At 34.8% G+C, this 12476-nt stretch overlaps 1 protein-coding gene across 1 annotated transcript in view; it reads right to left on the bottom strand.

The window, feature by feature from the left end:
* COPB1 (coatomer protein complex, subunit beta 1) overlaps nucleotides 1-9122 on the bottom strand; it is a 37480-nt gene extending 28358 nt beyond the window's left edge. The window contains exons 1-5 of the mRNA XM_008577859.1: nucleotides 9027-9122; nucleotides 8128-8277; nucleotides 4207-4436; nucleotides 3611-3780; nucleotides 1942-2056 (exon numbers count right to left, since the gene is read on the bottom strand). Coding sequence (XP_008576081.1) covers nucleotides 1942-2056; nucleotides 3611-3780; nucleotides 4207-4436; nucleotides 8128-8218 — 606 coding nt within the window. The 5' untranslated portion in view covers nucleotides 8219-8277; nucleotides 9027-9122. The remainder of the gene's footprint in view (nucleotides 1-1941; nucleotides 2057-3610; nucleotides 3781-4206; nucleotides 4437-8127; nucleotides 8278-9026) is intronic.
* Between the last annotated feature and the right edge of the window lie 3354 nt (nucleotides 9123-12476).

Below are 12476 nucleotides of genomic sequence, written 5' to 3'. Positions count from 1 at the left end.
CAGAGGGTTCGGATCCCACATACAGACCGGTTCCCGCTCACTGGCTGAGCGAGGTGTGGGACCAACACCAAGGGTTGCGATCCCGTTGCCGAACACGAAAAAAGACAAAAAGGGAAAAAAAAAAAATCTCTCTACAGTAAAAATATCAATAAATTTTATTGAGCTATTTCTGATTATGCCTCTTAATGTAGGTAAACAGCATAATAGCAAAAGCATAGGTTGGTAAAACCAATTCTACAAAAGAACAAAACAATGTGGCCCATATAAGCAGCTTTCTCAAAATTTTGTTTAGAAAGATAAAATAACAGTATCTAATATAACCTCACACTCATTAGGATGGCTACTAACAAATAACACAGAAAATAACAAATGTTGGCAAGGATGTGGAGAAACTGGAACTCGCAGCTTTCTCAAAATTTTGTTTAGAAAGATAAAATAACAGTATCTAATATAACCTCACACTTATTAGGATGGCTACTAACAAATAACACAGAAAATAACAAATGTTGGCAAGGATGTGGAGAAACTGGAACTTTTGTGCACTGTTGGTGGTAATGTAAAATGGTATAGCTGCTGTGTTAAATGGTATGGTGGTTCCTCAAAAAATTAAAAATAGAATTGGCATATGATCCAGCAATTCCACTTCTGGGTATATACCCAAAATAATTGAAAGCAAGGTCTTGAAGAGATATCTGCACACACATGTTCACAGCAGCGTTATTTGCAATAGCTAAAAGGTAAAAAAAGCGAGCCAAGTATCCATTGATGGGTGAGTGGATGAACAAAATGTGTTATATACTCACAATGGAATATTATTCATTCTGTTTATTTATTTATTTACCTATTAATTATGCAGTTGGCCAGTATGGGAATCTGAACCCTTGACCTTGATGTTTATTCAGTTTTAAAAAGGAAAGAAATTCTGACATATGCTACAACATGGATGAACCTTGAAGACATTATGCTGAGTTAAATAAGCCAGTCACAAAAGGACTAACACTGTATGATTCCACTTACATGAGGTATTTAGAGTATTCAGAATCAGAGACAGGTAACAGTATAGTGGTTGCCAGGGGCTGGGAGTGAAGTGGGAACGAGGAGTTATTGTTTAATGAGTATAGAGTTTCAGTTTTGCAAGATGAAGGAAGTTATGGAGATGGATGGTAGTGATGGTTGTACAACATCATGAATGTATTTAATACCACAAACTATACACTTAAACATGGTTAAGATGGTAAATTATATGTTATGTGTATTTTACCACATTAAAAAAAAATTGGGAAAAATCCCCATTAAATGAAGATCTGGAAAGAAAAATGATAGTATCTGGATTTCAGAGGAATGCACCGACTCCTTATTTTTCAGTCTTTGTGCATATTATTTCCTACATTTTGATAATAAATACTGGAGAGCAAAAATTTCAAGATTAGATGCCACCAAGGTGTGCAGCCACTGCTAACCACCAGCAGAGCTGGATTATGAAATTTGAAGAGCCTAATAAGTATACACATTACACTGAAAGTCAGCGTACTTCCACAGACATGGCTAAGGGTAAACCCTATACAAAGCTATTATTTTCCTCTATTAAACAATTTTAGATCTATACCAACATAAGGAAAAACAGGCAATCAAAACCCAAAGTAGAATGTCATAGAATACAGTCATAATAATTTCAATCTGGAAAAACTATAAAGTGGCTATTATACAATGCCTCTTTGATGTTAACTTAAAAAAAAAGAATATGTACATAAGTAATATTTTCGAGAAGCATTTAGAAAAAAATGTATTGCTATACAAATTAAGTCCAAAAATCTAAAAAAATCAAAATATACAAACCACATGTATAATAAACAAAATTGCTGACTAAAAACATGATTAGGCCTATGTCATACTTTTAATTTTCATTTAAATTCGTAAAAGTATTTTTTTAAAGTACTTCACCTGATCTGCATGAATTAGCATCATAAATGCATTCCTTTTGCAACTTGCATCCTTCTCATTCACCAGAAAATCATGTATCAGTTCAGGAGCATCAGGTATAAGATGTTCAAAATTTCTTTAAATAAAACAGGTAACAGCCATATTTAATAAAAACCTACTTTCCTATTTTAGTATCTCTCTACATATAATACCAAAATGAAACTTATTCAACCTTTATAAACACTATTGTTTCTTTTGTTTTTGAAAATTTAAATCAATTAGAATTGGGAGGAGGAAACACAAGGTTATACCTTTATCTACTAAGTTATCAAACTTTATGTTTTCTAGTTCAATACAGAAAAAGCTGATTTATTCAACATGTACTTAATTGGTATCTCTAATAATTGTCTTTCATATTTTCCTTTTAATGAAAGAAAAACCCTTCATTAAGAATTATCAGAGAGAAAAATATAGTCCTTTGAATTTTATTAGTTGTGCACTGTACCTACTTATCAATACCACATCCTAACCAAATGGGCTAACCAGCCAGCCCGATACTTACTTACTTACTATGGGAATAAATAAAAATTTAAAATTTATTTAAAAATATTTTCAGTACACAGAATAATGAACACCAGCTTAATAAAAACCATCACCTAGCTCCAACAATGATTAATTATTAGCTACTTTTGTTTTACCCATACCCCTGCCCACTCCCCCTCCTCCCATATTATTTTGAAGCAAATCTCAGATAACTTACTATTTCTTCTGTAAATATATCAGTATGTTTCTCTAAAATTAAGGATTCTTTATTTTAAAAACTAATCGTAATTCTATTATCATACCTTAAAAAGTAATAATTCCTTAATATCATCATATACCCAGTGTTCAAATTTCCAATTGTCTTATAAAAGTCATAATTTTTGTGTGTGCACTCTAGCTTAAATTCTGAAATTTGTATAGTCTTTATGGTAACATTCAAAGAACTCAACTACATTACTAACAAGAATACCACTTTCCTTAAGAGATAAAATCTAATATAACGGTAAGATAACTATGAAATTATACCTCAATCAACTAATATATTAAAGTACAAAGATACTTATAAAAATTACATTCTACTTCTAAATGAATTGACACCAGTGATTGCAAAAACCAAGCATTCTAGCCTCATCTAACAGGTTCTTTGAATTGTTTTTAGAGCCCAGAATCTTCAGCCTTCTTAGAACAGGAATTAGATGATAACTGCAGCCTTTCTCATTAAAAAAGTTGTTCCTTCAAGCCTCTAGGGGTAAAAAGACCCATATTCCACAAAAAGAGAACTCTAAAACAAGGTCAAAAACTCAAAGCCATAGGGGCTACTAATCATGTCAATAAATAAATTAAGTGGCCCAGAGTAATACAATTGAGAATGATAGGCAATGTCATAAATAAGAATACATATAACCTACTTAAAGGGAGATACTGTCATTCAATTTCAGTAGATTGCTGTCAGGCAAAAACTAAGGCTCAGCATTATCAGATCTTTTGACTTTTTCAATGTTGACAACTTAATGACAGGAAAACATACTGTGCTGGCCAAACATGTCTGCAAACTTACATACAGCCTGCCAGCAATCACCATGGAACATGTTGTCTAAAAGACTAAATAGCCCTCACAGAACTAAGCCAAAGGATTATCTTTATTTACCTATAGATAGTATAGATGGCCAAAACAGCATTTCTTCTAACATAGCTGTGTCGATGCTCCAAACAAGCACGGATAGCTGGCATTAAAGGTTCTAGCAATTCGGCTTCTTTCAATTTGCAAAGAAAACGAAGAGTAGATCCTCGAATAAATTCATTAGGATGCTGGAGATCCTGACGTAAAAGTTTAAATATGAAATGTTGAGTTTCAGCTTTTTACAAAAAAAATTTTTTTTAATGTAAAACTTTGCAGTGGAAACAATGAAAGTAAGTCTGAGGAAAAAGACCTACATTATCAGACAATTTCCATCAGATTCCTGTTGATTAAAGCAATTTTTATTGATTTCATCAGTGTATTATATATTACATGTCACTAGTTTTTATTAATAACACATACACATAAAATGCATAGAAAATGTCTGAAAAAAGTAACAATATAGCTTTTTATAATAACTCTTTACAATTTGAATTCCAAATATCTACAACTTACATCTTATCAAAGATTAATTTTAAAAATTAAAACAAAGCCCATCCCACCAATTTTATACTTATTTATTTAAAATTAAAGCAATACTCAGAAATAATTATAGTTGTGTTTACCTTTCTGTATGCATCACATACAAGGATCATTTCATGTAAAAGTCTCCCATCTGGAGTTGTTTTAGGAACAATTTCCCAAAATACCAAAAGTAATTTTTTGATGGTATGATCCTGAAGGGGTAGCACAAAACGAATGATGGTCATCAGAAGTCCAGGAAGTTTTTCACCATTCAGAATCATAATAATTACTTTCTTCAAAGCTTCAGTCTTTGACTTCACATCTCCTTTTTCTGATTCAGAAAAAAACAAAACAAACAAAAAAACCCACAATTATTTCAAAAGAAAATTCCCTGGATAATTTTAGCAATTTATCAAAATAAAATGTACTTTCTTACTTCATTTATTATTGGCAATGGTAATAAAGGTACAAACCCTAGTGACAAGGGTTCTCCACCTGGCTCTGCCACAAACAAGCTGTATGTCTCTGTACAAGTCATTTATCTGAACCTCCGACTCTTTACATATAACATAAAGGCACTGGATTAGATTTCTGGTCTGTAACCAATTAAGTTGATGCAGATTTCATGAATCTACAGGTATACAACGTAACAATGTGTTTCAAACACACATGTAGCTATTTTTCAAAATGTAAATAGATGCTCTTAGGATAAGTGCTTCTGAATTAGAAATAGCTTAGCTATTTTGTGTACATTTTCTCAAAGTTACAATCACTCTTACAGGGGTGGAATATGTGACATTTTTTAACATTAGAAGGAAGGCCCTCATTCTAAAAATGGTTGGAAACTAGAGTAGATTAATTCCGAAATCTCATCATATGAGGGTACCTCAAAAAGTTCATGGAAAAATGGAAATAAAAGACAATATGAATCCTTCCATGAACTTTTTGAAGTACTCTCATATAAAAGTTTAGAATCTTTTCTAAGATATCATCTGAAAAACTAAAAGAAAATTAAAATGTTCTAAATTAGTAGCCATTGTTTAGAATGAAAGATGACACAATTAAGATAAAATTCTAGTTTACTGTTAGCCTAAAAACTATGCAATATAAAGTATTTTATGCAAAACAACCTATAATTACACATCATTATCATTGCATACTGACAAATTTATGGTACTATACATCTTTTGAATACAAAGTTCAAAGGCAGAAATATGAGACAAGCACATTCTAATACAATTGTTTAGATAATTAAATAAATATCTGGGGGAGGGGAGAAAAAAAGGATGACAAGTGTTCAATAATTTTAGGGCTATCATAAGGAATAGAACTAAAACTAATGGGTAGAAGTTACAAGGAAGCAGATTTGGCTTTAAATATGAGAAATACATATCTAACAATTAGAGTTAATTGGCTATTAAAGAGTTCCCTGTAGTAAAAGAGACAGAGACTGTACATGACCATTTGGCAGGGATACACGGAAGGATTTAAACTTCAGAAGAAATGAACTAGGAAATCAAAAGCCTTTCTAGCCCCCAAAGGGTTATCTATTATTACTACGGTAGTGTGATATTTTCACATGTTGCAGAACAGAGAACACCATCAGGTATTTGAACTGAGAACACAGTTGAGTTTTTGTCAAATTTATCCCACAAGAGTCAATATTTTTGTTTAAAACAGACTAAGCTATTCTCATGCATCTTTTGCTGCTTCAGAGTTTTCTATCTCCTGCCACATATGAAAAAAATTGGTGTGTGCCATATTAAATCAAGAAACGTGCAAACGTAAAAGGATAAAGTGAGTATCAACTGGGCAAACCTTCAGGTTTTTAAGTAAGTCTATGAGGATGACAAAAACAAAGCATCAGGAGAAAAGACAGTAGTTAATAGCAGTAACTACAAAAATAAGCCAGAATAGGCAAAATTCTAGATGGCTAAAGTTATTTTCAAGGAGCCTGAACAGGTTTTCCCTCTTTTGCTCAAAAGCTCTCCTTCCAAATTGAAAAAATACTTTCTTTTTTCCCCTAATCTGTTTGATAGCATAAAGGACACAAAGACCAAAAGGCATAAAATTGTATTACTATAATCCCGATGGCTTCTTTGGCTTCAGTTTTTGTCTATTTTTCACAAATCAGTAAATTCCTAAAAGTTCAGCAAAATAGAACTTCGCTTGTAACAGAAGTTTAAAAAGTTTAATAGCAAATTTGTAAAAAATCTATACCATTCCTATTTTAAGCCCCTTCCCTCCCCCAATTTCCATTTATTCCAACAATCCAAATTGAGGTGAAGGAAGGATGTTTCTCTCCACATCTTCAAAATTTTCAGAACACTTTTCCTCTATGAACACCACAGAAAATATAGAAAATTTCAAATATCAGTTCAATTCACCAAAATATATTAAGTACCTGCTACTCCAGGGAACTTACAGTCATCAGAATTCAGATCCAATGTTAAGATTAAAAAGGTAAATTGTTAAAGCAACTCAGTATTTAACCAAACAAAAAAGCATTTGTTACTCAAAATTGGAATCGAGTTCTAAACTTTTTTCTCAACTCTTCTTAAAGGCAAAAATATACACAAAATTGGAGACCACTTATTTATTAAATGGTTGGAGGAGGGTAGTTAAGGCAGCTGCAATTAAACAAGGGAACTGGGTTTTTTTTTGTTTTGTTTTTTTTAAAGATGACCGGTAAGGGGATCTTAACCCTTGACTTGGTGTTGTCAGCACCATGCTCTCTGAAGTGAGCTAACTGGCCATGTTATCAGCACTGCACTCTCCCAAGTGAGCCACCGGCCGGCCCTAGGGAACTGTTTCAATTAAGGATAGGTTTTGTCCTTTACCTTCCCAACTATAACCTTAAGTATTTGGGGGAATAATGAAAACTTTTAAATTATGAAAAAAAAAAGTAATGAAAGTATATTCACTAATTTACATTCCATTCAACTATCTTACAGAAATATGAAGAAAAAGAAAATACTGTGGTTTTTGCATATTATGGTATCAGTTTGAATGTCATAAAAGAGGGTTTCTTTCCTTTTCTCTAAAAATATATCTCAGGCTGGCCGGTTAGCTCAATTGGTTAAAGCATGGTGCTGATAACACAAAGTATGTGGTGCAATCCCTATACCAGCCAGCGCTAAAACAAACAAACGAAAAAAGATCTCAATAGAAATCTACTGTTAAGTAACCTAAAATCAGTAAGTATTCCACTACTGCTGATTAAGAGGTAGGAATAAAATACTGTCACTTTTCAAATGGCAAACTGCCTTCTAAAAGATACTTTCAATATTTAAAGCATAATTTCCACTGTTTAAAACAGTTATTTATCAGTTTGTTATACTTATTTTTAGCAGTTCAATCAAACGAGTCATTACTTTTGAAAGTGTATTATTTAAAAAATATTTTTTTGACAAAATCACTCACTAAAAGGAGATACTGTATACACTAATTCAGAAATATACTTTTTGTTTTCTTCTTTGCAAAAATACTTCATTTATTTATTTTTGCCAAAATAATTTTAAAATGAAAAGCTTAAGCCTTTCAGGAAAATACATGTTTATTCTATTGATGACCTAATTTGTTTAGGTGGGGAACACAAAGAACCGAGTTCTTTCGGTTTTACAAAGTAATATGTTATTAAGTGTACAAAGGAACTGAGATATTCCAATACACATTCTCAACCTGTCACCTACAGAGAAATGCCAGCTACATTTAAGTATAATATATTGAACTGCACAAGCAATTATGTTATTCTGAGCAATATTCAACAACTAAACTACTACATTTCTTTAGCTTTACTAAACTAAACAGATGTTATATTTCCAGAAACTGATACTGCAAGCCTAAAGGTAACAAATTTTCATTTTAAATAAGACAAAAGGTCTACTGAAGAGATCCTAGAAAAAAATATTTAGACAAAAATTAAGCGTTTCTAATTATAAAGGAACATGAAATGTAAATGAGATTTTTTTCATTTTTTCCCCTTATTTTCATTTCATTCTTAAAATATTATCAAAGTTTACCTAGGTCATTTTTTAAGCTAATTTCAGATGGTGGTTCTGAATCCATTGGCACGTTAATTAACGTGTAGCACACGTTCTCAGCAGCCGTCATGGTTTCCGGTTATAATCAAGCCTCAATACAAGACTTCAGAATGATAGATGCCAGAAAATCTAGAAAAACAAATACAGAGATATCATTACAAGTTTTAAAAAAACCCACAAACCAGTAACTATAGTGATCTTTATTTTCTGAAGTTCATTCAGTTTGGCTTATGGGTTTTAAAATATTTGAAAGAGTGAGTCAATCTATATTGTGTTCCCATAAAAATAAACTCATAAAAAATACACTTCTCAGCCCCAGCCTAAGGTATATTATCTTTCACTCCCTTCTTCCTCCCCAATCCCCCGCCCAGGGTTTGAGAATGTTGTACAGCAGAATTAAGGCCCACAAAACAGTGACAGTCCCCCAGCCCCACCCCACGTTTTAGAACAGTGATTTTTAACACACACACAATCTAAACTGCTAAAGTGAAGAGACCCTGGTGCATGAATACTCTGTCAAAATCTTAAAAGCTCTTTATTGCCGTCATCGGTCGGTCCCAACTCTGCGTCCGTGGCGCACCGTAGCCCTACCTCACCGCACCCATTTCTCCCTCCCCTTCCTCCAGCAAAGCAGCCCCCGGCTTCAAAGGCCGAGCCCCGGGGTCTTGGGAGGGAAAAGACCCTGGCCATTACGCAGGCCTGGATGGGGCGTCCCGCCCAGAGCTTCCCAGACCCCCACCCCCATCCATTCCCCTTTTCTAGGCCCAGACGCAAGCGGCCTAGCAGCTCCCGTTCCGCATCTTCCTCCTAGAAAGCCAGTTCCTCCGATTCTGCTCGGCCCACCACGCCTGCAAGATTTCCGTCTCATGGTCCGCTACCTGGCTCCGAGGGGCAGCGGTTGGGACAACCGCGGGACCCTCCGCTCCAGCTCCAACCCGCAGCAGCAGCAGCAGCAGCAGCAGCACCTCAGAGTCCGTGGCTGACGTGGAAGGGGGTGGGGAGAGAACCGAGGCTACAGCCACCTAGCTCTACGGCGACTCAGAGAGGACATCATTTCTCCGTCCTGCTGTTGCGCGCCGCAAGTATGTGCTATTTTCTTCCTTTTCACTCGTCCCCAGTTGGTTTAAACCGCACAGCACAGTGGAAGCGCGTATATGTTGTTTTCCCTGCAAGCCAAGCGCTGAGTTAAGCGCTATGCTCACTTAAAAGCTGCTTGGAAATTGTTCCTTCTTTCAGGAACTAAAACAGTCAAGGGGAGGAAGCGCTTGGAGAGCGGAGAAGCATTGTTACAGGGCAATGTGTGGCCCAGTGGAAAAGAGTGCTGGACTGGGAACTGGAAGCCCAGGAAGTTTTTGCTCACGTACTGATAAATTGGGAAAGCAATTACTATTGGAAAATAATTTCGGTTCTTTCAGTAAGGGCCACTGGATTATATGAAGACCCATTTCAGTTTTTAACATCTCTAGTGGTCTGAATCTGCCTCTTTGCAGTTGGGCTAGAGTTGCTTGAACATAGAAAGTCTCATTGGCATAATTTCTGCTCTTTATTTAGTAATGGCTTCTTTTGTGATCCTTCCGGAGTACTCAGTAGATTAAAATTTTTTATGCATAAAGGGGAACAGTCACTGTTTTAAAGGACTTCACCTATCACTAAAGACATACTTGCTACAGCTATAATCAGCCATAGCACCTTCGGTTTTGCCCACTTGAGGTTCCATATCCCGAGACTCCCACTCCACAACCCACCCCCCAACAAAGGTTTCCTGGCTGATTATTAATAACATTTGAAGGCTTAATCAAAATATTGTGGATACAAAGATGTCTGACAGAACCTTCCCTTATTAACAGGTTCACCTCAGGGAGCTAAAACACAGTACCTCATCTCTGTAGAATCCAGCTATTTTGAGATTTCTTTGTTTTGGAACCATCAAGCAAAAACCAAATTATTCAAGCATCCAAAATATATCACAAAGGCCGTGTGTTTACAGCTCTTTAATTATAAGACTGCCCTGTCTGATCCTGTGCATTCATTTTTTAAAAACTTTTTATCTTGAGATAATTGTAGAGGGATATGAATAGAGATCCCATATACTCTTCAACCAATTTCTACCAATGGTAACATGTCACATAAAGTACTTATTTGTGTATTTAGTTCTAGACAATTTTTATCATGTTTAGATTTGTGTAATCAACATTAGTCATGATACAGAACAGTTCCATGACAAGGATCCCTCTTGCTATCTTCTATAGCCACAGCCACCTCCCTCCCTAACCCCTAGCAACCACCAGTCTGTCCCCTATCTCTATAATTTTGTCATTTCAATGATGTTATATAAATGGAATTATACAATGTAATTTTTTGAGATCAGCCTTTTTTACTCAGCAGAGTTCCTCTGAGGTCAATCCAAGATGTATGTACAAGTTTGTTCCTTTTCTCTGTATTCATTTTTAATATGGAATTTTTACAAATGCAGTTATCTGTTTTCTAAGTTCACTTGACTTATTAAGAAACGATAATCTGTCAGCATGAAGTGAGCCCAAAAAAGGTATAAAAACTAGATTTAGCATTAAGAAAGCTCAGCAGTTTAGGGCCACTATGGTATAGGACTAACACTTCAGCTGCCCTAGAGGTTCATTGTTATAAACTTTGAGGTTTATTTAGGACCCATTAAGAAAACAAAGTCATTAAGAGTACTATTAAATATGAAAATAAGGCAAGAAAAAGTAGTATGTTTTACAAAACCTCATTTTAGATCTGCACCTAAAACTGTCATTGTTACATATTCTTTAATAAAGAGCTTCTTGAACAGATACCAAGATGTTACATAGCCTCACCAATTCTTCCTGACCTGTTAGAAAATGCACTTTATATTTTGGAACAAAATTTTACTGTAGCATGTAATTATATTATTTTTGAATGCTTTTTAAATCAAATTATTTGAGAGCAAGGGCTTTGTCATATGTCAAGAATCATAAAAATTTAGATGTCTAGGAAATCAAGGCCTAGAGAAAAGAGAATTGGCCAAAATGGTCAAACGCTAGGAGGTAGGATTAGAACCTGAATCTGGACAACCACTTTACTGCCTTTTATTTTTAATCATGTCAGTTATTCAGAACTGCAGATAGATGTTCAAAAATTCCAGGTGAATTGAGTATTATCTTTGTATCAAAGTGATAGGCCTTATAAGACATTATTAGGAATTTTACTGTTTATAATCATTCAACAGACTAAGTGGAATAACTGAGTACTAGACAAAACATTAAAGGACATCCTAATGAACTCTGTCCATACAGTGGAGTTGAGTTTTATGGGAATGGGATGATTTTTTCTGAAGTCAGTGTATAAGATTAAAATCACATATTGAAAAAATTACTTAAATTACCCCCAAAGTACAATACAGATCACTGTTTTTTCCAGCGGAGTACTAGCCAACTAGTTGGCTTGTATTTAGGGGATAGGTAAAAATATGTATCACGTAATATTTTTTTTTGTTTTTTGGCGGCTAGCCAGTGCGAGTCTCTCTCTCACTGTTTATAGTGTGTGTGTATGTGTGTGAAAGTTACATGTGCTTGATGCAACTCCACTGTAGGTCAAATGGTACTTGTGGCCTACTCCCAAACTTAAATTTAGGCAGATTCTAGAGGCTACACCTGGAGTAGAGACTGCCATCTCATACATTCCTGTACTTAGTCAGAGGTCTTTCCCTCAGCAAGGCTGCCAGTTTCCTATACCCCTCCATTCAAGAAGTTACAGAGATTTAAACCTACTAAGGCTTTTTAAGTTGGAGAAACCTGGGGGAAAAAAGCCAAACTAATATTTTATAAATTTTAGAGTTTACAAGCTGTTATCACATGAATTCTCCCATTTAACCCTCAAAAGGGCTGGCCTGTTAGCTCAGTTGGTTAGAGCACAGTACTGATAACACCAAGGTCAAGGGTTTGGATCCCCCTACTGGACAGCTGGCAAAAAAAAAAAAAAAGAAATTCTATATAGGGTTTCCTTGAAATAGGGCTAAGTAACTTGCCCAAAGCCAATAGCAGCTAATTAATAGAATTAGTTCTAAAATCTGGGTCTAATATCTATAAATGAACTTCTCTTCTCTAGAAAGATGTACTATCTCAGAAAATTAACTCCTTTAGGCTTCATAGCAGCAAAATTTTGTACTATGGTTTTAAGATGTACTATCTCAGAAAATTAACTCCTTTAGGCTTCATAGCAGCAAAATTTTGTACTATAGTTTCTTTTTTCAAATCAGATTGCCTCTAATTTCATTTTGCATGGTCTAAGATGAAAATCATTCTGCAATATCTGAGTACACAGTTAATGGG

Source organism: Galeopterus variegatus, unplaced genomic scaffold, assembly GCF_000696425.1.
Source record: "Galeopterus variegatus unplaced genomic scaffold, G_variegatus-3.0.2 Scaffold1591, whole genome shotgun sequence".
NCBI lineage: Eukaryota > Metazoa > Chordata > Mammalia > Dermoptera > Cynocephalidae > Galeopterus > Galeopterus variegatus.
Note: the sequence above shows the minus strand (reverse complement) of the source record. Positions and strands in the feature narration are given on the sequence as shown.